We start from the raw sequence: 27,223 nt of genomic DNA, 5'->3' as shown, positions 1-27,223 counted from the left end.
TAACAATATTGTAAACCTATGATTATATCTATAGACGACGATGTTTTTTTAAAAAGTGTGATCTCAAAATATTCATGAGGAGCAGCCAATAATTTGGTTAACTATAAAAAGATAATGGATTTAAATGCTTAGCTCAAATTTCACTAAACTCATTCTAATTGCTTCTATAAATTTAAAAGAGCTATCATATACAGGTTAGGTGTCTAGGTGAATGAAATATGTCTAAAAGAAATTATAAAACACAGTGTACACAATTTTACCGGCCAAAATGCAGTATGTCTACCGCATCATACAGCGTTACTTCCTCAATGAAAATCTAACACGTTGATCGTAGCAAAAAATTCACTACGCAACAAGCCTCCCTACTGGCCATTGTAAGCTGGTGTTCTCCGCTTTTTTACTTTTAAAGCTCGCTGATTTTATTGTCCATACAAAGCATCGGGTTTTACTGAATGAATGGTGAAACGACGATATAGGTAGTTAATTTCAAACCCAAAAGAACTTCTCCCTTCATATAAAAAATGAAAATTGACATATGCGATGAATTCGCCTGTATCGAGTCATAGGTTTATGTCACTAGTATTAAACTGAATATGATTTATAGTACAATCCTCAGGACAAATTTTCTTAATTACTTTTTCCGGCAGTGCGATGTGGCCATCTTGCTGGAACGCCTTTTTCTTTTAATCTACTGATAAGGTTAAAAAATATTTAACAAAATAAATTAGCCATTTATTCATACATAACATCATTACGACTACATATTGTATTTAAGATCAGTCCAAATAAATTATGTGATTTTCGAAACAGGATTTGTTTAATTGATGTTATACTGATATTCACACAAATACGAGTAATAAAGAAAAACAATTATGTTTCAATGACATCAAACCTATGTTCTGTTGCGCTTACATCATAATATAGGCCTTACTTAATATGTGTCTTATCAATCCATGCCCAACGATTTGCTTTTAATTTTTTCTCTGTATCAATCAACATTTACCTTCAAACTGTATTTGGACTTTGCATTGTGCAAACTTCGAGTTAAGATAAACCATAATGTAAGTGGCAATACACATAAATAGCAACTGCAATAATAATTGCAGCAACACGAGAACATCATTCTACCACATATCTTAAGATATCTGGTCAAAGATCTTTCCCAATTAATAGTGGAAGATGGAATATCAAAATGATTGAAATCAGCGCTTAGCGACAGCAATATTGCCTTTGACATTGACCTTTTGACTAATTGCCGTAATAAGCTTGGCCGGGAAAATTATTGTTCGCTTGGTCTTCTCCCTTGGCCGCTGCGTACCGTTTCAATAACTTTAAAGTGTGTGTCTTGTATGTCTGGATATTTGACCTCATCGAAATTACGTTCTTAATACCTGCTGAGATGGCAAAGCACAGATACTATTTCAGTTTTGAAATTCTGGCATTGTGTAAAACGAAATGCCTCTTCAATGTCTGGGCAGGGTGCGCAGCGGCGCTCTCGTTGTTGGTTATTTCTATTGACCACTACAGAAAGGTTTGCCGCCCCTTCAAGAAGCAGATCACGCCACCACTTGCTATGAAACTTTGTGTGTTTCTCTCATTCTTTTTATCCATCATAACACATAACAAATGTGAGCACATTGAAGAAACATAAGAGCTTATTAACGAAACCATTACTAACTAAATATTGAAACAGCAGTCTCCGTTTGATTGAAATTATTTTATTTGAAAAGCGTTCATAAAACCGGTTATTACAAAACCTTTGATGACAATAATATTATAGTACAACATAGTTTTAAGAATGCCTCAGAAACCCTAATGTATTATTTTGAAGCAGCGTTTTAAAATGTTTTCGAGCAAGTCTCTAGTGTAATGCCACTCCATTAGTTCTTTATGTCTACGGCATCTTAATGCGTTCTCTCTCTCTCTCTGCAATAATAGAAACGTGTCCTGCTATTTCTTTTAATTAATTTCGAGTATCTCAGTTTATTAGCTCTTTGGGAGTTTTAATATTAAGTATGCTGAACCATTCCGTGTCAAATATACGGCTTTTGACATGTATACATCCTTTTAAATTTCTTGAAATTAGGGGTACGGATTGAATTAAAGCATTATGTTATTTGTAAATTATTTAAGCAATTATGGATACATCGAGGTAATTGAAAGGCACACGGTTTGTTCGTATTAAGCGCTCGTAATATTCAAATTTCTCCGGAAGCCCCATGAAGCGTTTTGTTACAAAACCGATGGTGTTTACAATCTCCTTTCCGAAACTGCCCGTCTGATATGAAACTATACGCCTAAGAGGAACCCTGATATTGAAAACACCCATTGAATAATGTATACCAAAACTGAAATCAATAAAAAAGACGCATTGAGTTTTTGTCGATTTTCAGTATTGAAAAAATCATAATGTCTATACCCTCTGTCGGCGCTATTGAGTTCGGGTTTTACGATATCAGAAGTCATTCAAAGTTTAAATTGTTTTCCGAAACTAACATGACCCTTTGGCAAATGTAACGCAAGGAAAAGCAAGGCATGCAATGCTGGGTATGTACTCAGTGCCTTGTAAGACCTTTTTTTTCCAGATCACATTATTCCCACTTGGGAAAAATAGGATCCTGTTCTTCACAGCTGGGAAAAATAAGATCTCGTTTGAAACACATTTCGAACATATATGTCGCAGCTCCTGGGAAATTTGTGTACCATGAAATCACATTCCTCAAAGGTAAAAAAATGTATTTTTTTAACAAAAAAGTAATTTTTAACCTATGAGTCACATTTGTCACAGATTGCCTTTGCGTATATATTCCAGTTATAAAAAATCGTTGGTTATGTTAAATGTTGGTGTTGTCTTTTTAGTTTCTGTTGGTGCTGTTAGTTCTCGACTTGGCTGCAGTTGTAGGCACAGTTGCGGTTGCTGTAGATATAATTGTTTTAATTTGTTGTTGTTTTTATGTTGTTGCTGTACGGGTATAAGTGGTATAAGTAGGTATAGAAGTGGTTCTTGTTGATGTAAAAGTAGGTGTATGCGTAGTTGTGGTAGATGGCATTGTGGTTGTTGTTGTGAATTGTATTAGCCGGTAGACAGATGAACTTAAAAAGGTATTTCCAAGGCTTTTAACGGCTAAATTTTGGGCAAGCAGTGAATACCGCAGTGCCATAAATGCTTTGGTGTAAAGATAGGTCTGTTCCGAGCTTGTCAGATATGGTCGAGCATTAACGTCAAAATCTAGAGTACAGTATAACTAGTTTAACGTCAAGTGAGGTTTAATATTCCATTTATTGTTCACATTAATTGTAAAAGGATGTCTGACAAAACCGCCTGATTGTATTTTATCTGCTAATAAGTCTAATAAAGGTACTGACAATAAACACTTATTATGACTAGATGTATATATATTAAAAGAATTGTACGCGTTTGTCAAAAATATGTTTTTCTGCAAAATCATACAGAACATTTCAGGACTGTTTCAATATGTCTATACAACATATGTCTACAAGACCCATACTTTGTCATAAAGTACAGGACTTCAGGCTATGATAAGATTATTTGGCGTTGATCAGTGAGGACAATAACATATATATCATATAGGCAAACAAAACCTAAAAACTCACGCACGCATGCACGCACTCGTATACATCAATACGTCAGACAGACACACACTCAATTTATATCCGCTTGCAACATTTTCTCTTCTATTAAGGATTGCTGAAAACTCATAATTATTATTATCAAAAGACACATATTTTGAAAAGGTGAAAGGGTTATGGAATGAAATTAATTACAGTCGAGCCCCGTAGACTCGAGCCGAGCAGAAATGCTAACCTTCAGTATATGTAGGATCTGACACGAGTTGTCATTTAATACAAGATTTTATTAAACGAGTTCATGAAAATTGTTAGTAAGCGAGCCTCTGGCGAGCTTACGAACATCTTTCATGGACGAGTTTAATAAAAGTCTTGTATACAATGACAACGAGTGTCAAAATCGTATCATCACATGCTTAAAAATGTGTTTTTATTACCAATTTAGTTCCACTTCCTAAACCCATTGTTTGACAGTACTCAGAGTGGAATGTCAACGATGCGCCATATAAATAGTTCCAAATGTAAATGACAAAAACAGCTAGCAGTTATCAAGTATTAATTCTGATAAAGCGCTGAACAAGTCACGAATATACAAATGTGTTTTTGGTAAACGACAGCTGATTAAACTGGCAAGCAAATGGCATTGATTGCATATTGCCTGTTAAGATGTAGATATTTGAAATGTTCTCGTATTGTTTGTCACTAAACTGCATCATCTGGTTGGCGGAGCATTGTTATCAGAAAGTTCTCGAACAAGATGCTTTCTGGTACTATGATTCGTTAGCCATTGCCCGGAAGTCTCACAGCTTCATTATTGAGGAAGGTATTTGTTCGCGTGTAAACCATTTTGTTTACAAACAATGCGGAGGAGTATCTAGGTCGCGTGTGATTAGTCTAGCCAATAGAAATGTATGATATGTTATCTTACACATGTGTAAGATAAAAATATTCGTAAAGGGTATATTACACGGAAAACAAGGGTAAGCATTTGATAAAAAGAAATTCTTTACATCAAGTTCGAGCCAACAAGGAAATCGAATCAAGCGTTTGATATTGTCACTGCAAACTATGGAGTGAAAATATCAACTAAAATAACTATTTTTTTAAATAAATTGTAGTTACTTCCCCTTGTTCCAGACCAAATACCTCACTTTTGAACTAGTTAATGTTGTTTGACGAACATTTGCTTTTGTGCAAACGCTTACAGACGAAAACAACTGATTGAACAACACTCGTCTTTTCAATATATTTTCAAATTTCATGACATTTTTATACGAACTTCACAGAAAATTGCACACACTAATTAAATGATAATTCTCAATCACTCGTCAAAACATGTCAACAATGAAGCGTGACCTTCACTCTTAATCTCATACACGACCCAGACTGATCACTGACAGTGAGGGTGATTTTTTACACTTGTACCGTGGTACAAACTCTTAAACTTGGAAAAATGTTAAAATCCAATGTTAGTCCACATTTGATTAGCTTTCAGGTTAGATCCGTGTTTATTTAACAGTTGTACTATTTATGTAATGCCTTTTTGTTTCATTTCCAAACATAGATATATTTGTGTTTTGTGAAAGTACTATGGCACAATAAGGATGTGTTTTGATACTCCGTTGTATAATCGTAACTGTTGGTTATATTGTCCCAGTTGACGAATTGATTTTCCATCATCAAAAGCACATAGATTTTACAACTTAACATCCAACTCCCTGTGCGACATAGGACAGGTTTAAAGAGGAGCGGTGTGTCTGTTTGTTACGCACAACTGTCTCTGCCTCACGCAGCAGCAGACGTAGAATTGCAAATTTCTATGTCCAGCCTTACCGTTTATCTGTTTATAACAACCTGAAAATGTATAGATTTGTGTTAAAGTTAAAAAGACACCTGATATTAAGCTGGTTTTACTTAATAGATACGTACAACTTTAAATATTTTACCCTTCCAAGTCTGGTTTTATAGCTTTAAATAGATCGTCTCAATCGATGTTTGTCCTTGCCGACTGAGGAGGAGCTCGACATCAACTTGCTGTCCATGTATGCACAGAGGACCTGATGTTGGGAGATGTAACCTTTTCTGGAAAACTACGGAATGCGCCCTTAATGTGTTGCGTCAGCAGTAAAGGAAATAAGGAAACAAAGAGGCTCCATAACAGCCAATCCATTCATAGCCGCTGTTCGAACGTGGTCTTTAGGCTTCAGGCCATAAACTATGTACAGCATCCCTTTATTGAGGTCCAAGGAAAAGCACATGTAAGTGCTGCCTCTTTTCATTGAGGTCCATGTCAAAAAACAAAGTGATGCCTTTGTCCAGTGATAAGTACATTCCTTTATTGTGTTCCACAGAGAAACATAGAGAAGTGATACTTGTGTCCAGTGAAAAGTACATCCGTTTAATATGGTCCACAGGGAACATAGAGAAGTGCTACCTGTGTCCAGTTAAAAGCACATCGCTTCAGCGTGGTCCACGTAGAGAAGAACTGCCCGTGTCCAGTGAAAAGTACAACTTTTATTGTGGTGTACGAAAAAACATAAAAAGGTGCAGCCCGTGTCCAGTTAAGAGTACATCACTTAATTGTGGTTCTCGAAAAAACGTGGAGAGGTGCTGTCAGTGTCCAATGAAAAGTACATCCCTTTATTGTGGTCCTCGGGGAAACGTAGAGAGGTGCTGCCTGTGTCCAATGAAAAGTACATCCCTTCATTGTGGAACACGAGTAACACTTGTCGCAGTGTTCACGTTGAAAACACTATTTCTGCATTGTATTGCCTGTAATAGTTACTGCATTTATAACTTGTGTGTGTACAATTATGGCCATGTTACATCTTACGCACAATTAATGTTTCCCTGTTGTATTTCTATCGTTTTCGACGTCTTATTATATCTCTCTCAGGGAAACATGACGGGATATTTAAGATATTTCTAAACCTAGTTCTCTATTTCTCTTAAAGTGCAGTGCATTTGATAGATGATCCTAGATCAATATTGCAGCATCAGTGGAAATAAAAGTATATTTTAAAGTTGTTACAACCGTATAAGTAGTAGAAATCGAAACGGCAGCGGCAGTGGTTGCGGTAGCAATAGCAGTAGCAGAATCAATAGCAGTAGCAGGAACAGTAGTAGTAGTAGTAGTAGTAGTAGTAGTAGTAGTAGTAGTAGTAGTGGTAGTGGTAGTGGTAGTGGTAGTGGAAGTGGTAGTGGTAGTGGTAGTAGTAGTAGTAGTAGTAGTAGTTGTAGTTGTAGTTGTAGTAGTAGTAGTAGTAGTAGTAGTAGTAGTTGTAGTAGTAGTAGTAGTAGTAGTAGTAGTAGTAGTAGTAGTAGTAGTAGTAGTAGTAGTAGTAGTAGTAGTAGTAGTAGGAGGAGGAGGAGGAGGAGGAGGAGGAGGAAAAGGAGGAGCAGCAGCAGCAGTAGCATTAGTTGTGAAAGTAGTAGTATATATAGTAAATGATCCACAATGCTTTTTAAAAAAATTATGCCTGCGGCCAAATGAATAAACTTAACCTATTTTGTCTAATGTGCAAATTTAAATGATTTGTTTGGCTAGAAGGGCTAAAAGTAAATATTGATCAATTAACAAACAGAACAGAACAGAAGTTTTATCTACAAGTTACAAGTTTATAAGTATTACATGCCCATCGTCATTTAAACTAATATACAAAGACATGTGTACATATAAAAAATAATATTTTGCTAAACGCATAGGAAAAGAAACTAATTGGTGAGAGTAAATTTATATTATATTAGTAATTATAAAAGCTTTTATACATTGCAATTCTCGCAATGAGTCAGAGGTTGTCACTTTTGAACGATTTTAGTAATACATACAATAAGCTGCTGAACGCCATTCTGTTCTTATTAAACTGTATATCTTCATATCTACATCAAACGTAAATGAAAGCTGTCATTTTCTGTAATAAATAATTTTCTTAGATAAGCCCAGCTCCGCACATGTCACTAGAGATTCTACTGGTGGGTATGTTTACTCGTTTTCATGTTATAAAAATAGAGCAACTAAATTTCCAATAAATGTTCTGTACATTTATATAGAATGTTTATCGCATTAAAGTGTATGCTATTTCGTTAGCATGATTATCAAATAAAACAACCATACTTCACTATAGTTCGATTTAACTATTATTAAATTTGATTCGAATTGGAAGTCATTTTTGTAACATAAAGGTATTTAAAAAATGGTAGCACACCTATTATCTCAAGCACGAGACGAGTTGTTATAGCTTAAATGTTTGTGAAGGTCATTTTTTAAGTAATACATTTTTCAATAAAGGACATTAAAAAGAAATGTAATTTCTTGTTGGGGTCAAGGAATATATTTATAGCGAAAATGCCGGATACCCGGTCTTCTAATGCGAATTACTAAATTACGTCTAAATTTAATAAGTCAATAATTTGCTGATCTACAGACAACGAAAACCATTTGCGCTGAACTTGATTACAGGTCCCGGATACATTAACAACACGCACTTTATATAATTTCTACGTAATATCCTAGAACATATACATTGCATTATAAATATTTGCTTTTTATGTATATTATAAATAAGGTACATTCTATCTACAAGTATTTACTAAAAAGGGTAAATACAGCGCCAATTGTATAAAAGTTATGTGATTCATTTGCAAATATGTTTACTGGTTTTTTTGTTAATCTAGACTAGTTCACTAACAGGTTTTAACAAGTTTTACAACGGTAACGGTTATACGGTGATACTGGTTCGTTTTCATTTTGTACTTGGTAAAACTACATCATCTTTAATTAAATCGAAATGCTAAATTATATAAATAATGTATTAATTCATAATTTCAAAAGCACAGCGACAAACAGGCATTTACAACCATTTCTGTATTGAGATTTTATATATCGGAATATCGGTCTTTCTCAGTCGAGAACAGAAGTCGTCTCAATATCATGGAAACTGACAAACCACTGTTATCAAGCGCTTGTATGACAGCGAACTATGGAATGTTTCAAGGATTGTTCAAAATCTGTTTACATTTCCTAGGCATTTGTATGTAATCACTCGAATTTCGATTTTGTAATTGCATGGAACTGAAAAACATATGGTCGCTTTACATAACATGATGCTTAAATAAATAAGAAATAGACAAGCAATCATGGAATAAATGGTTCGATAGGGGAATGGAAATCTTGATTAGAGTGTAACATTAACAAGAGGAATTTCTCATATAAATAGTGAAATTTGTTTTGAAATAATATCTGTTAGTTCAGTTCACTGGATTAATGAATCAACGTGCTGTGACGCATCTACAAATTGAACAGAACAAATCATATTGTGATAATTCGTGTCTGAACATGGAAGAAGAAGAATTTCCCAGTTTTATATCGAAGAATAGTCAAATATCGAATGACTTGGATAACAAAACTGATATAAATTCGGACAACAATGAGGAGGCAGTAATTCTCTTACCCACGGCAGTTAACCTAACCAAGAAAAAACAAGGTGGTGATACAAATGTAGTGCCTTGTTCTTACGTTAATGCAGAAGACCTATCAAGTTTACCCACAGGAGTGTCATCTGATCTGGAAGATAGTGGTGAACAAAATATACCATATATATGTCAAGATTTGAATTCGGATATCTTAGTTAAGGATGGGAGTGTTAATGAGGTGTCAAGATCTGCTGATAACGAACCCAGCAGAACAACTGAAATAAACGATAATGAAAGAAATGATGGTAATGCTGCAAATGAATCCGCTGAGTCAGATCTAAGACAGCATACTCAAGAAAACAACAAGTTGTGTTACCAAAATGGTGTTATTGACATTCATGACGAAGAGCCACCCCGGCGTCTTTCTTGCGACCATGCAGAAGAATCTGAAAACGATCCTGAAAAGGTGACAAAATTGATAGATGATCGTTTGAGTCCGGATCCACCTACACCTACTCGTAAACCGAGCGCAATCAAAGGATCACGGAACTCAACAGCAGCAGAGAAAACGAGAGAGAAACGATATGTTAGTTTTAGTGACAGTTACGAGGAAGGAGATGCAAATGAAAGAAATATAAGGGATAGGGAACGATCTCCAAGTGTTGACATTGACCAAGAAACTGAGTGCCCTGAGCTTCCAATGGAAGAGCTTGATACGCCTCAAGAAACAGATGACTTGGTAATGAATGATGCCAAGGATTCTACGAAAAGAAGAGGAAGTAAATCTAGTAAAAGAAAACGGCGATCGGAAGAAACCAATGGGAGAAGAAAAGAATCGTTTGAACAAAGGCTTAGAAGGACATTCACAATTAAAGATCGACATACTAGTGAAGTAACAAGAAGAATTATTGCCATACTCATCAAATATTCCTTGTTTGTATTCAACTTCATATCTTGGGTAAGTATTTGTTTGTTTTAAATATCAAAATGACTTGTGATATATATAATTTCATAAAGAAGACACTTTATTCAACACTCAGTTTATGCTTTCACAAAAAGAGTCTTCAAAATGTTAATCAAGATGTATTGTAAAGACTATGACAGTCATGTCAGCTGTAAAAAAGCTGAGTTTTCATTTCATGGAATCGTATTAGTGTATATCAAGAATGAACAATCTGCTGAGTTATAAGATCAACCTTAATCAAACTAATGATACTTTGCCTCACTAACTTTCAAAAACAACAACAACAACATAAACAACAACAACATAAACAACAACAACAACAACAAAATAACAACAATAATAACAATAATAGCAAAACCATTTTGTTTGGTATACAGGTGATTTTATATCGCAGAAACCAATAAAATATGAATTTATAAAACACATATTGAGATTCCTAATACACTCAAGCATTTAGACTTTTCATTATTAATACTGTTATCTTATACACTATTAGGTTGACTCATTACCACAAATAGTCGATATTCTAACGTTTCGTTTTAGGTAATTGCAGTAGCGGCGATCGGCCTCGGTATTTGGATGCGGAATGATAGCACGTTCTTTGTTACGTCAGACACAGAATTCTACCTTGATCTACCGTTGATGACGTGCATAGGGGGTGGGGTTACATTTGTCGTATCATTCCTTGGATGCATCGGGGCTCTCAGAGAAAACCTTATTCTGCTTCGAGTTGTAAGTAGTATAATATTTGTGACGTTAGCATTGCGAAAATATGGCCGTATTGCACTAGGTAAAATACGGACAAACATCGTTCGCGATATTCATTGCATTCAGATATGTAATATAAGAAATGGACTCGCTGCTCATTTTAAAGCGGTCATTCCAACATTGTATTCTAATTGCTAGCATATTATCTTAGTAAAATTGTTTTTGTTCTTTAGTATATATATTGTTATTTGTTTGTTTGTTTGACTCATTCAATGGTCAGCGTATCAATAAACCAAATCGGTTTATCCTTTTTGCTGGTGGGCTTGTCCCAGGAGTTTCCATTGCATTTTATTAATAGCCAGTAATTTGCTATCTAATATTTCAGCTGTAAATTCCAACCAATTATTACAATTTCCGACAGAATAATCATTTGGCAGTGTTTAAACCGTTTGCAGATCCGTGCAAAAATATATATTTCCTGCTTCTAGAATCTTTGGTTTTGTCAGAAAAGCAAATGCATCAAACAAAGGGATAGTTTTTGCGTAAACAAAAATCATGCTTCCGCTAAAGCCGAAATAAAACATCTGCTTAATTCATTTGAGGGAACGATCACAAAGCAGATTATGCATGAGGGAACCATTATTCTTGAAAGGGGCACCCATTCCTTGGAAAGCTAAAATGCGAGTTGATCTACCACTTAATATAATTGTTGTTGACAACACATTCACTTAACGCATGCAATAACTTACAAATGTGTGTTTCGTGCTGTAATGTGAAGTGTTCTTCTAAAGCAATTCGATATTTTCCAATGAAATATGCAGGAAAAATGTGCCTCACGATCTTGCAACTGACACTGCAAGAATTCCCAATATTGCTTTGAAATTCAAAATTTACAGAAAAGGTTGATTTAGATCAACACGGACTTCTAACCATATTCACTTAGCATTTTATCTTCTAATGTCCAAGAAAAGACCAACTACTGTAGCATTTTTTTATGTATGTTTCAAAACCCAGTATGTTTTAACAAGTGTTTATCAAATCACAAAGAACGTAATTACTGAAATTGTCTGCCGTTTCTCTAGTATCTTTCACCAAATATACCGGGTTGTGGTAGGCTGTATGACAAATAATATGTCACAACATTATTGATTTTTTTGCTATGAAATGTAAAATATGTTCTATATTAAAAATGTAGAATATTTTGTTTTACTTTTTGAGGAATCATTTTGTTATATTAAAACTTTCAAGCAATTTGAAGCGACGTCAACATACTAACTTTTGATTAGATCTCTGTATTGTATGAATATTCTATCATGTTCTAAGTGACTTTTATTTTGGGGAGTCATAATTTTAAAGGTGTATTATTTCATTAAGGGTTAGACAATATCATCGTGAATCATCTGATATCCTGAAATTTTAACATCTTTTTTGAAGAAATATTTTGCTATTGAAAAGGGAGACTAGATTTACAATGGCGAATATGAAACATTTGAACGAAAATCAAAACTTGGTTCTACAACATATAAAGTACCCAATTATAACGTAGTATGCATTTTGTCGATTAGTTATAGACAAAATAAAATCAACATAGTGGACAAGTTACAATCATATTTTTGGATAAAATATTATCTTGAAACTGTCAGATAAGACAGATCGTGAGAGTCTTATTTGATCAACGGATATTTATCTGTTTGAATTTATAACAGTATGGACCTCGTCAATAGTGCCTGTCTGGCTTTCAATGACAGAAGCCTTCGCCAAATTTAAGATTATCTAACATTTTCTGCGAGGAAGAATAATTTAACTTACCAGATCGCAAATAAGGTTAAACCTTCAGGGACTATTTTGAGCCAGACTATTGAGGGATTGCCAATGAGTTCGATTTTAACGTGATAAAGGGTACGGACATCTTGCTTATGGGGCAGTTACCATTCCATATCTTGAAGAATGAACGTGAAAAAGCTCTAGGTGACATGACATTAAGAAAAGATACCACCATTTTGATATCACCCTGCTCTCTAAACACAAGTTGTAGGCAAGTAACCATTTCACAAATTTATTGATTCGAGGTTATCCAAGAACTGGCCGTAAACAATTATCATGTTTGTCTTATCTGACCAAATGATATATATCTGTTTGAATAAATAACAGAATTGCCCTCATCAATAGCGTCGGTCTCGCCTTTGTTGACAGAAGATTGCGCCTTTTGAAATTATCTAACATTGTCTGTGAGGAAGAAATCATTTTTCTTACAAAACCGTAAGGGCAATTGTGAGCACAGTATATTTATTTAAAATATTGCTTGTTTATCATGTGTGGAAGATGTACAAAATATAAATTAAATTGAGTCAAATTTAATCAACTCATCTCCATATGTTCATGAACGAATGTGCTTCATTAATAATAGTTAATTTGTAAACCTGAAATAATATCGCACTGTTATCTAATAAAATATATTTCATAGGGCATGTACATGTAGCAATTCATTTTATCTTTAAAATAAAGCCCTTCCCCACTTCTTATTCGTTTTGTCTAGTTTTTGTGTGTTTAAAATATCAAACAATGGCCATTTTACAGAATGAACTTTATTTTTTTGATTTAAAAAAACATGATTTCTTTCTCGACTGTGTGTGAGTTTTGCAAATCTTTGTATGTAATACTTTTTAATAGAATTACTTGAATGAAAGCGTCTTCTATGGAGTTCTAATATTTTCGATTTATCTTTATTATGTCATGTTTAAGAAGAGTACCAAAATTCAAAAAAACAAGATTGATACCAGTATTGAAGTGAGTGTTTATGTGTATTTTTGTTTCATATAGAAGGCCACATTGTTAAGAGGAAATTTGTTAATTCCAGTGTAAAAGCGTATTATGTTTCACGAGTGTTTTGGAAAAAAACATATATTCATGAATGGCAAAAATAAAGTTTTTATATGATTACGAGCGGAATTAATTGCGACCTTACACTGGGATCAACACAGTTTATGTTTCTTTGATGCTTATTGTCGGAGTTTGATTGGTATTTTATTTATTTAAAACAACAACAACAAAGAGAAGAGTGTTTGCTACGCCGCTACTCGTCGGGCTCACCCAAGCAAAGTTTTGACAGCTGACACTGGTTACAATTTACTGAATGAAAGTCGAAAAGTTCGAATGCGAAAGTTAAACAAATGTTAATAAACATTGTATTTAAAACAGTATTAGAGTTTGTTTAATAATATATGGATATGCATTCATCACTCACTGTCAGAGATCAGATTGATCTGCTTGAAAATGGGTCTTTTTTTAGATTTTTAAAAATAAATTGCTTGGATGTTGATCAGTTTTAAGACGGATGGGATAAAAGAAACACATATCAGTTAATGGTAGTATGAACTTTCAAAGATGTTCGAACTACAAAGCCATACAGTGTAAACATATATTTATATGCATATAACATCGAATTTATGTTAGAACAATTGTATTGTAAGAAAGCAAATGTTCGACCGTTCAGCTCAAGATCAAGAAAATGTTTAAAAACATAATTACTATTTTTCTGATATTTCTAGTAAACGGTTAAAAATTAAATTGCTAACACATCTTTATTTCAACATATGCAATCTTTCTCAATATCAAATTATCACGTTTGGTAACATTAACTGGTTCAAAAGTGATGATTTTATTTTGATAAAGGGGAAGTAGCTATTCTTGATTTTTAAAGTAGTTTTTAAAGCTGATATGTATACTCCTTCTTTGCCGTGAAAAGATCAAATTTTACATTTTCATTATCGTTTTTCACTGATAAAACTCCATATTCATCAAGAAGCATCAAATACAAATAAGAATAACTTCTATTCTTCTTCTGTTATATATTTTAGATGTGCATTTAGAACATTATATCGTAATCTTCTGAGGACATACATGTCATAATATTTGCTAAATTATAGTGTTTTAAAGTGACACACTTATTCAAAATCAATACATACACATGTATAACAAACATCAATTTCGACCGATAGACCTTTAACAACTTACTAAATAATGCATTTATGAAAATATTAATTACTGATAATAAGTTTGTAACAGTGTATTTAATAGCAGAAAGCGCAAAAAATATTGAATTATTGGTGAATGCTAAAAGATTTACTATGGTCTACTATAGTCTCATAAGGTAGACACACCGTGTATAAAGAATTATTGATTTCAACATTTGTTCATCCTCTTTGGAATATTAAAACAATATCATTAATGATGGTTAATCTTTAAGGTACTTGAACTTAACGACATTTCCGGAAGAAATTTTGAAATTCCATGATGATATCACTTAAATTGTGTAAGATACATGTTAACAATTAAGACCTTGTATTGCACAATTAGTTACGAAATACTATTATTCAAATGACGTGCAAACTTAACGTATCAATATTACACCTAGCCTATAATTTAAATTATTTTATTAACACGGATTCTTTCAGGAACATTGATTAAGAAAAAAATGATGATTCATTTTCGTATATTTAATACATTGTGTCGATTTAAAGAAAGAATATGAATGCAGTCAAAATAAGTCGGGACGAAAGTGTCAGACTATTGAACAATAAACTATGCGTTCGATATAAGCATGAGTAAATAATATAACGGTGCACTACGCATTTTGTATCTCGAGGGGTAACAAGCTTTTCCCCTAGACGCCCTTGTTTCTTCCCGAACACGAACTTAACGTATCCAGCAAAGGAAATATTTTCTTAGCATTTACTCGTTTGCGTTAAAAATATGATATCGATCCCAAAACAGTGTTTGCACTGTACTGCCAATTACTTGTTTAAAATATATAACACGGGATGTTTTCACAGACTATTACCGTTTATCGAAATTAATATAGAAAGTAATCACACCCTGGCTTTTATTGTATGACAATTACTTCCCAGATCTCTTTGTAAAGATCTGCAAATTGGAGTTTGTGATACCATCATGAAACTTTAGTTGTAGCTGAGAGCGTCACATAATTATGTCATTCTTATATTTTCGCAATGTTGTTTCTCTCAGAGTGTAAGATGTGAACATGATAGAAGTTACTAGTCATGTTCGTGTTAAGCATTTTATCTTCACCGATCCCTACGTACTATTTCTGTATGTTTATTGTTATTAATGAAAAGAAAGCGATACATGCTGGCGCGGCAACTTAGTGTTCGTGATTTATTATATATATCAGGTTATAATTAGCATGTGCTATTTTAGTTGTACTCTTTCCTGACTAATGGTAAACTGCCAAGCCATAGCCGTGTTTTTGATTTACTTTTTCTTTTGGATATGAACATCTTATTTTAAACGACTTTTAAAACGACGTATGATTATGCATTTTTAACCTAAAATTTCGAATTATTGTTATATTTGTTTTATTCTGCCTATTGTGTGCGATATCATTGGGCGAAGATGCCGTTTGTATCCTTTCCTAAACGTCTTGTGATTATAAGTTACTTCCATGGCCGAGAGTGTAAGATAGGTTCATCCCGACCCGAGCGTAGGGTGTTTTGCGGAAACGAGGTTTACCGAGTTTCCGCAAAACACCCTGCGCGACGGTCGGGATGAACCTATCTTGCACGAGCGGCTATGGTAGATGCTTTTTCTCCCACCTCAGTTAAACAAAATAGTCTAAAAAATGTATTTTTTTTGCTGGATCTATTTTGTGCGTAGTGAAAATAAATGCGTATGGATATTTGATAATCCGTGGTTGTCATGGATATGCTCGCAGTGATTCAGGTTATGTTACTTGTCAAATTGGTTTTTAAATAGTTCGGAGGAGAGTGGAGCATTATTTCTTGAAATATGCGTGAAAACTTTTTATGGTGACATTTGAAGCGAGAAATAGTTAATTAGCATTCTAAATATTGCCACAAGACAAGGTTTCTATGACGACTGTCTTCAACAAGAGAGGTAATTACAATGTGGCGACAATTAAAAAAGAGTTCCATACGGGCATTTTATCTTCGCCCGTGGGCAAGATAAGAATTTCTAGCATGGTTAAATTATTGGATCTACTTATCTGAGGTGGGAGAAAAGGTTATCGTCGACATTGCGGTGTTTCAACTTACTTAGTTTAAAAACAAATTGTTGTTTTCTATTCGTACATATTTATATATATGTATATTGTTTTGCTACGATCCAAGTTTGGTACTTGAGCTTTTGATTCTTCCCTCTGCCATAGGTTCCGTCTCATCTCGATATAAAATAATTTTTTATATGTGGGTTGTATTGTTTTGTACTTCTTGAGTGTAATACTGTTTAGCGAAATACTTGCGCTTATTTCCGAATGTATTCGTGCTAATCCTCAATAATAATTATGTGTTCGTTTAATACTCCAGTTTTTCTACGTCCTGAGTGTGATACTGCTGGGCGAGGTGGCCCTAGCGATAGCCGTGTTTGTGATTTACACGGTACCTGAGGCCCGGGATAACTTCCTTAGTTCGCAGCCGGAAAAGATCCTCTCCACAGCCATACAACGCTACATGGATAATGATGATGTGAAAGAATGGGTCGATAAAATACAGTCGGAGGTAAGGCTAATCAGCATCTGTAGATGTATTTATTTCTTTGGCGTTTTGTGATTTACTTTTGGGTAATTTGATCATGTAGGCGTTAGATCATCTGGAAGCTGTTGTATGTATTACAAATATATCAATGTTATGTATTTCTGCTTAATACAGTTTAAGTATATGTTTGTTATTGCTTTGAGTATTATTGTGCTATTTCTTATGGTTACCATAACATGCGTTTATAAAGCGTAAATCGAGAACGGACAACGACGCAATTGGGCTTTACTCCTACTTCCGGACGATATAGTGTTTTAACATTTCCTATCATTGAATGCAATGTTCAATGTTCGTCCAATAATTCTGTAATAAAGGCGCACAGAAATCGTATTTGGTATGCAGTTCGTCGAAATGGAATTTCCGTTTTATGCTGCGTGGGAAGTTTATGCGTTGGGTCTATGAGGTAAATGGTTAGTACTGCATTAGCGACAGCAGATGAATTGCAAATGACTTGTTTTGCTAATTTTCCATATAAGAATGAAGAATGTATGAAATCATGTATCTTGTAATGAAAACCAATACTTTCACACATATATTATATAGCGTTTTTATGACAATTTTTTAAACATGTTTTTCCATAACTTCCAATGAACTCCGATAAAGCATGTTGTTTCAAGAGTTGACACTTTATTAAAGTGTACATACAATGTTTCCTGATACGTCTCAATACGCTAAAGCGGAAGTCCTAGGGAAATATATTGACATTTTGAGTTATAGACATGATCGTTGGCATAGAAAATAATTATATAGAAAGAGACAGAAAAAAACTCTATAGAATGATGACACTGATTGAGTGGAATATTTGTCAAATGATATTATCGTGAAACAAATAAATCATGAAGTGACCAATAATTTGGCTGTTCAATAGGAGATAACATAACAACCGTATTCATCCCTAAATCCAATAATAGAAATAGATTGTGTCACGCGTCTTTCCGTCAAATATATCGGTTATTATCCCAGAAATGAGATCAATCGTTGGACATCCGTCCCAAGCTGTCTTCCACAAGGAGTTAGACAGTATTGAACACATTCTAATACGATCCTAGCATGCGAATATAAATAAGATTTATTCTCATATTCCATTTTCGGATCCAGTGTGAGCGTTAGAAGGTGGCGCAAATTGCGAGCGCACTCTTAATATATTTAAGATGAATTTGGGAGAAAAACGAAGCATAAATTACTCCAGAGTTCACCATTTTATACCAACACTAGCCAAAATTTCAAATATCCTCCTTACTACGTCTTCGGTTCCAGATGGCAGCTACCAAGGGTACCACCCTGAAACATTAAAGAAGGAATGCGGCTGGTTAAAATACGTTTATTGTGCTAGTGACGAGTTTAAGATCTAAACCTTTCTAACACATTCATAGCCGATTGAAATAACGCTTGTACCGCTACTACGAAGGTTGTCATTCTAACGGTCTGCTTTAAATGTTTTGAACCTGTCATAAAACAGAGCAATGGTATGGTAAGTGTTAACATTAAGATTAAAATAAGAAGAGAGCGTTGATTACCCTAATGTTTATTTATCAATCTGTTGTGTGAATAAAGGTAGGTAGCTGCACAGTCGGTCGGTCGGTTGGGCAGCAGATGGTTTCCCTTCAGTCAACTGAGCAAGGGTGGATTTGTTTGGAAGAAAACACATTCCAAAAGATTCATGTCTTGTTAAGTTAAATATTATGTTGGTATAGGGGTTTTCTTTGTCCGGCTGACTGGAATGTTATTTACTTTCACGTCATTCCCGAACATTTTATTGAAGTTTTAATTTATATTTTCCGTTCCGGATTAACATCTCATGCGGCTTCCACTCACAAAATAATAAAAATATAAATGTGCGATACCTTTAATGCTCAATTACTCACAATGAACTAGGTAAGTTCATGTTTACACTTGAGATATGCAGCTGAAACCTCATTATACCGCTTAAAACGCTATCCCATTGTTTTTGTTTAATGCCAATGCGTATCACATATTATTTATTTCTCTTTGGATTCATATAATTGTAATCGACTATTTCCCTATAAAAATAATTATTGATCTAGGTATCTTTTGTTGAAACGAATACATTAGATTCAACTGGCCAGACGGTAATTTGCTTAGTGTGAATCATAGAGAGTTTATTCGTTTATTTTTGTATATAATATCATGGAAGATGTATCTGCTGTAGTCATTTACGATATTCTGTAATCAAACACAATGCATAATGTTGCTTAAAACGCTCAAGCCATTTCCATTAAAAAAACGTATTGTGATTGAGTCGATGGCTGAGATGGAAATCATGTAATAGAAAGAGACATAACAATTCTCTATTGAATGTTGACAATGATTGAGTTGAATGTTTGTCAATTATTTTTATCTGCAAAGAAATATAGCATGCATTTGGCTGTTTTATACAAACCGAATCCATTTCTAAATCCAGAAATGATTGTGTCACGCGCCCTTTTCAACAAATTTGTCTGCGTGTATCCTAGGAATAAGAAAAAATGTTCGAAATAGTTTTATATCAGCCACTTAAAATGTCTAGTACGGAGGCACTGCCAATATTGTTAAAAATATCAAGCATGCGACTTATACCCAAACATGTTTCAATATTGATTACCATGTGCTTTAGAGGTAAAAATGGCCGATTATGATAAAGTAAAGGAAATAAGAATGATCGTATATTTTTCATTCAAAACTTTTCTGACGAACAGTTATGAATACTTATAGAAATGAATGTTCTATGTTTTCATCTGGGCATTATCTATACATATATCCATATCATCTTTAGGAATATAAACAAATGGTAGGGATTTACAGGCGGTAACTGTAAATTTCCAGAAAACAATACATATTTTGAGCCTTAGACAGAAATATTTTACAGTAGTCGTATATGAATTTTATTGCGTAAAAAATATGCGTACAAAAATGTACATATGTTCGATCACTTAATGTTTTGAATACGAATGTTAAAACTAGGAAGATTTGGATGTGGTGTATCATTTTTACACGAGAACAGAATTATTTTCGTCTAGTCTTGAAGGGAAAATATCGCTCTAGGGCGCCACTAGAATTGTTTGTAGACGAATGATAGCCTATTTCATAAAGTATAACATTTGGTTTTATTGTTTTACAATTAATGAGCTTAAGGTGCTTGCATACGATTATTTTTTCCGAGTTTCCATTGTGACAGCGATGTTCCATACTTATGTAAGCCCACTATCATTTGTTGGCGTTTTAAAGTCAATTCAATAATCAATTGTATTAAATAATAACACGGTGCTGGTATTAAACTATTCAATACGAAGAGGGGGTGGGTTACATATTTCCATTTTGGTCATATTAAACATTGCTGGGAGTTAAAGTAAAGTGCTATTGGCATCTGTTATTAATAAGATCGCTTATTTCGTCGTGTCTGGGTCTACCTCAGTGTGGTTCTCTGTAGCCTGTTGACATAGGCAAATCTTGTTTTGTTGCTGTTCCAATAATCATATTTCGCGATAAGGACGTTTGAGTAAACATTTTCTTATACAATGTTAATAATGAGGGCAAACGTAGCTAACTAGAAAACCCACAAACAGGTTTTGGTAGTATCTAAGAAATTAAAACTAGTATCATGCACATGGACTATGTAGTAATTATATGTAACGATCGCAATGTAGAATTTGGCAACGGAAACACTTTGATTCTTGATATAAAAGTAGTTTTTGATAGCAAGAACGTTTTTGGACTATTTTATATCTGACAAGTTTCGATGAGTCTCTTTTCTAAAATCTTATCGTTTCACAAACAAAAGTATTTTTTCACACCTAGATACTGATCGATTTAGCATTTTTGAAAGTAACTATTGATTAAAGCCGCTTCGTATATTTCACTTACATTTTGCTTATATAGGCTATTAAGTAATTTGGTAATTGCAAGACGTGTAGATTAATAAAATGAACCGGTCATATGTAGAATTAATACACAAGATGAAGAACTACATGTACGTATGGACTTGAAGGAGTAGTTTTATAGCCAAATTAATGTATTGCCGAAACGTCAGTGCCTTGCATGTCTCAGAATTGCTTGCAAAAAATGACCTGGAGTCTGGACGTTGTTTAAGATATTGTGGCTATTACAGGCACACCTGAAGTGTGAACTTATTGGGCTCCAGGGTTTGAATTCTGGGATGTGATTGATTGAATACATAAAAAAGGAGTTGCTGTGGCTTTTACCGTGATCAGATTAAAGAGAGCTTTAGGTTATACTGAACAGAGTGGAACAGAACAGAATGTTTATTTGACTTAAGCATATAAAGCTAATTATAACACAAAAAACACAAACTAATATAGCATGCATGAAAGAACAAAGTGAATAATTTTCAGTATATCTTTTCTAACAAGTTATACAATATCGTGATATACTAAAGCTTATTTATCAGTACTGGATGTCTTTAGGGGTTGTTTTATTTATTCAAATCTCTTCTTCAAAAAGCTTTAGTTAATGCTATTAACAAATATTTATTACAAGAATTTAAAACAAAAGGACAGTTTATCTTCAATATCGTTTGAACACAGTGTTCATTTTCCATATCTGTCTGTGAATATTGTTATGTCTGCCAAGTTCAAAATCTAAATAATGGGAAGATAATTTGAGTTCAACTAAAAAGTATATATAATTTTATTTTTCCAATGAAACAATGTATGTTGACAATTTGAACGTTTCGTTCATAACCTTCTACATAAACAAGGATGAATGTGGTAAGCCAACCTTTATATGCTCATCTAGAGATCTATCTCTAAGCATGGGGACAACTGCACGAATATAAATAAACTCAGGCAATAGCCATACGTCCGCAAACCTGATTGTTTGAATGATATTTTTCACTTAAGCGGCCGAGTTTAGACTTAGGTTATAACGTAATGTCTGGTATTGCTTCGTAATAGTTGCACTGAGAAAACAATGATCTCGTTTCTGATTGTATAACTTGAGTAAATATTTGATAATACAAATGTGTCGCTGTATTAAGCTCTGTAAATTGGCATTTAAGTATTTATGATATAAATAAAACCTCACATTTGTTGACATTCACTACGAAGTTTAACAAACTAAATTACTTAAAATGAATAAAACACTCCCCAAAGCAAATTCTATAAATTCCGTATTAAATGGCCATTCATGTGAGATTCTTTATGTATTAATTTGTCAGTATTCTTAATGCAATTATTCTAATTGTTTACTCCCAATCAATATAGAAATGCCATTTACAAGATAAGTAAAACAACTGATCAAATGTATGTTCATGGATGATTTATTAATTAAAGACCCGAAAGGAGTGGCTTTTACACATATTTGAAATGCGAGAATCAGTTCGTCTTTGCTTTATGATAACGCATTGATAATATATAATTACCATATTCGTACAAGAAGGTATGAATACTATGCATTATAAATCCTGAATTTAATGCATTTTATGTAACTGTCTTAAAATTAGGACTAATATAGACAGTTTATTGTCTCGAACACATTAATAGAGCCAAGTACACTATGCACTCATACGTTTATTAGTTTACGTGTTTATGTCCCTGCATTTAATTGGCCGTGACGTGCAACCTCATTTTCTATCAACGAACACGTACTAGAACATTAAGTAGCTAGCGCTCGTTTAGGACACATTTGCTTTATCAAAATCAAACGCAGCCTTACTTTGCAAAAGTCCACGACAAAAGCAGTCTTAACCACTTGTAGACAATAACAACAAAGGCAACCTTACCCGTAAGTAATAAACAACAAAGGGAGCTTTACCTGTTTGTAGTCCACACCAAAGACAGCTTTAACCGGTTGTAGTCATTACCAAAGAAGATTTACCCGATAGAAAACAGTTACTAGTAACCCAATTATTGTCAACACACAGCGCAGCCTCACCCTGTTAAAGTCCGCACCAAAAGGCAGCCTTGCCCGGTTGTAGTTCACAGAAAGGCAGCCACAAGAAGTCCAAACCAATGACATCCTTACTTGGTTGGATTCAAAGCCAAAGACAGCTTTACCCGGTCATAATTAACTCCAATGATAATTTAACCCAGGTTGTTTTCCACACCAAGGCATCTTTATCCGGTTGTAGTCCACACCAAGGCCAGTGATACCCGGTGGAAGTCCACTTCAAAAACAGCTTTATCCGGTTGTATTTAACACCAAAAGCAGCTTTACTCTTTTTGTAGTCCTCACCAAAGACAACCTTACCCGGTTGCCTTCCACACTAAGACAGCCTAAACCAATAGTAGTCGACACCAAGGCAGCCTAAAACGGTTAAGATAGCCTTATAATTATAGTACATATAGTAGTTAACACCGAAGCCAGTTTTACCCGGTTTTTGACAAAAACAAAATGCAGCTTTACCCGGTTGTGGTCCAAACCAAAGGCAGCTTTAACCTGTTGTAATTTACACGAAGGCAGCCTTACCTTGTTGTTGACCACATGAAAAGCAGTATTACCCGGTAGTATTGATAAGCAACGACAACTTTACGCGGTTGCAGACAACAAAAAAGGAAGCATCAAAGCTAGCCTCATCATTTGTTAGTCAACACCAAAGTCAGCCTTACCCGGTTGTAGTCAACAACAAAGGCAACCTTACCCGGTTGTTGACTGAACCGAAGACAGCCGAACTCGGTTGTACAACTAGCCAAATACAGCTTTACCCAGTTGTTAGCGAAACTAAAGCCTGTTTAGGACACAGAAAAGTACACAAATTATGGATATTTCTACAGTTGCATCCTCGATCCTACGCACAACTAGACACATTCCATGTCATTCCCGTGGGTTCCTTAACGTGGAAAGATATAATACATATTCCCAAACCAGACATATGAATCCGATACATTATCCCTTGATCCAATCTCTACCTAGGATTGCGTGTAGTTTCATGTTGTTTGGTGACGTTGAGTGTCTGCCGTTCAGTGTAGATTACGCCTCTTTACAAATCAAACTTTCCAACTCATTAACATGTGCATAACTTTTAATGTATTGCTACTTCTTTGATAAATAAAACCAGTTTTAAATCGAAATGTGCTTCAAAATAACGGTATTTCATTATATTTATAAAAAGAAGACAACGGGAGTCACTGAAACATTACGTATATTACTAATTAGTGGTGCCCGGTACATTTTAAGCAGCTTGTTTATGATCGCATATACTAAGGAGTACTGTTTCAAACCTTTAAGTCGTTTGCGTATGTCGTGTAATAAAACACTTATTGCTTGTCGGTTAATAGTCAAAACTATGTAACCTAGTTCTCGAAAGTACCAAGTGAACTATTATCCTAGCTCTTTCGTCCTCTGGCAACTGGTTTTTTACGGCCTCACGAGAATATTTTTGATAAGTATATTTGTTTATCTTGTTCTGAAGTAAGTGAAAGTTGAGCTATTTTCGAAAAACAAATCAAATGTAGCCATAATATCATATACTTCTGTGGATATAATGAATAATGAAAAAAAAATTTGTTGACCTTGTACCGACCATAAATAGTATAGTAAAATATGAGATCAAATATGTTGTTGAACAACACGCTTGTTTGGATTGCTGAACATACCAGTGTTTCTATTGTAAGCGCGGTCTTAGTATACAATTAATATATTCATAATGGTATTGCCTCGTTGGAGTCATTTCGGAATAGTTTCGAGATCACAATGTTAGCACTTAGATATTCTATATAATAGCTCATTACAATAATTGCTTGCATTGCAATGATAACAATTAAGACATCAAACTGTCCAATGAACCTCCCATTGGATATAAACCCAGACTTAATCCTGCCATATCAGATATGTGCACAACATAAAAAATGTCACATCAAGTTGTCGGTTAAGTGTTTTTATTTTTTTTATTTGCGCTCTGAAATTAAAAAAAAAGAATGAAAACCTTTTTTGATATCGGGACTCAAATAGACTGTACGCGGTACGTAGATACTAAAATGTAGGCAATATTCAAAACACTGACTGTAAATATTTAAATGTTAAAAGTTGAACAGGATTGCTTAGAGCACAATAAGTATTTTATTATTTCATGAGCTGCATTTACAGGTTTATACAGAGAATCACAAGTCATACGGGCTAATTTGCCAAACTATGTTTCAAATTCCAATAAGCCCTTCATCCCTTTGCTCAAAGTGTACATCAATAAATTAAATGGTCAGGAATAGGCAACCCAAAAGAGTTCGCTTTTACCGATCTTAGTATTTTACTGTAAGTTTGTACTTGATTAAAACACATATCTTCTTCGTAAAGTTGACATCAGTTCAACGGCAGTTTAATTAAGGCAATAATTTAACATGATTCAAAGTAAACAATCAGTTATCACACAACAGTCCCACTCTGCTATGTATTTCTTTCTTAATACTACTACTTGTGGCTGAATAAGAATAAAAATGTTTAGTGTCTAGAATGCTATAACGTTTGTGATCAAACAAACCTCGTAATGTCATCTTAAAGATGCACTATAATCCCGAAAAAGATTTACCACAATTAATACAATTGTTTAAATAAACTAGAAAGGGTGAAAATATGTTGAAAACAATGGTTCTTATAAAGGATTCCGAGTTTAATGTCAAAGCAATGTGCAGAAAACACAGTATTTCTACCATATGAGACGATAGTAGATCACTGTATATCTTTTAGCATTGACCAATCACTTAATATTTTTGGGTTTTCATCTATTAAATACACTCTTACAATCTTGTTATCAGTAATTAATATTTTCCATAAATTCTTTATTTATTAAGTAGTCAAAGCTTAATCACTCAAAACGTATTTTTGTTATGCATGTGTATGCATTGATTTTGAATAAGAGTGTCACTTTAATAACAATGTTTGCTTCTTTATTTTTTTTATTTATTTCAGTCTTATCAGTTATGACATTGCACGCAATGGACATATTTCGGAATCAATTGTCTGACGAATGAAGTTCCAGATACTTTAGGAATATGAAATGTTTATCATAAAGCTTAAATGACCTTAAAGTAAAATCCTTAAAATGGATATTCCCTTGTTTGGGCTTCATTCTAGTTCTCACTCAATCAGTGTAATGGAACAGCTGCTGTAATTTTAATCAACGCATCATCGTTGTAATGATAAATGACAAATTCTTGTTGCAGAATTAATCCACTGTACTAATTTAGATGAGTGATTTGGGATATCGTGAATCAGCTATGTTTTAATTGGATGAGGAAATCGAGGAAACTTTATAGCAGCTTTTTTATTCATGTTTAACCAATATCATAGGTAGTCATCGCATAACTTACAAATCGGAATAATATATATTAAAGAAAATAAATATAATGAGCATTCACTATTAGAGCTTTTATTCATATAAACAAATACAATAGATACAACTGGCTTGACGGTAATTTCCTAAGTGTGAAGCATGGTAAGTTTATTCGTTAAATCTTTGTATATAATTTCATCGAAGATGTATCTGCTGCGGTCATTTACGATATTTTGTAATCAAACACAATGCATAATGTTGTGTGCAACGATCAAGCCATTCCCATTCAGAAACGTATTGTAATTGACGCGATGTTGAGATGGCAATAATTATAGAAATAGACATTACACTCCTCTATAGAATGCTGACAATGATTGAGCTGAATGTTTGTCAATTATTTTTTATCTGCACACAAATATATCATAAAAACCGGATCCATTTTCAAATCCAATCACAGAAACGATTGTGTCACGCGCCTTTTTTTTTAAATAAAATTTGTCGTTGTGTATCGCAGGAAAAAGAACAATTGTTCGAGATAGTTTTATATTAGCCACTTAAGATGTCTGGTACGGAGGCACTGCCAATATTGTTAAAACTATTATAAGAATCTAGCATGCGACTTTTACCCAAACATGTTTCAATATTGATGTGCTTTAGAGGTAAAAATGGCCGATTATGATACAGTAAAGGAAATAAGAATGATCGTATATTTTTCATTCAAAACTTTCCTGACGTTCAGAATATATATTACGAATATTTATA

The 27,223-nt window shown here is 33.9% G+C and overlaps 1 protein-coding gene across 1 annotated transcript in view; it reads left to right on the top strand.

Annotated features, from left to right (window-relative positions):
• The first annotated feature begins 8,576 nt into the window (after nt 1-8,576).
• LOC128212032 (uncharacterized) overlaps nt 8,577-27,223 on the top strand; it is a 70,348-nt gene continuing 51,701 nt past the window's right edge. The window contains exons 1-3 of the mRNA XM_052917252.1: nt 8,577-9,958; nt 10,508-10,696; nt 17,014-17,205. Coding sequence (XP_052773212.1) covers nt 8,852-9,958; nt 10,508-10,696; nt 17,014-17,205 — 1,488 coding nt within the window. The 5' untranslated portion in view covers nt 8,577-8,851. The remainder of the gene's footprint in view (nt 9,959-10,507; nt 10,697-17,013; nt 17,206-27,223) is intronic.

The sequence above is a fragment of the Mya arenaria genome, chromosome 12 (genome assembly GCF_026914265.1).
Source record: "Mya arenaria isolate MELC-2E11 chromosome 12, ASM2691426v1".
Taxonomy (NCBI): domain Eukaryota; kingdom Metazoa; phylum Mollusca; class Bivalvia; order Myida; family Myidae; genus Mya; species Mya arenaria.
This window is presented reverse-complemented; position numbering and strand designations above follow the sequence as displayed.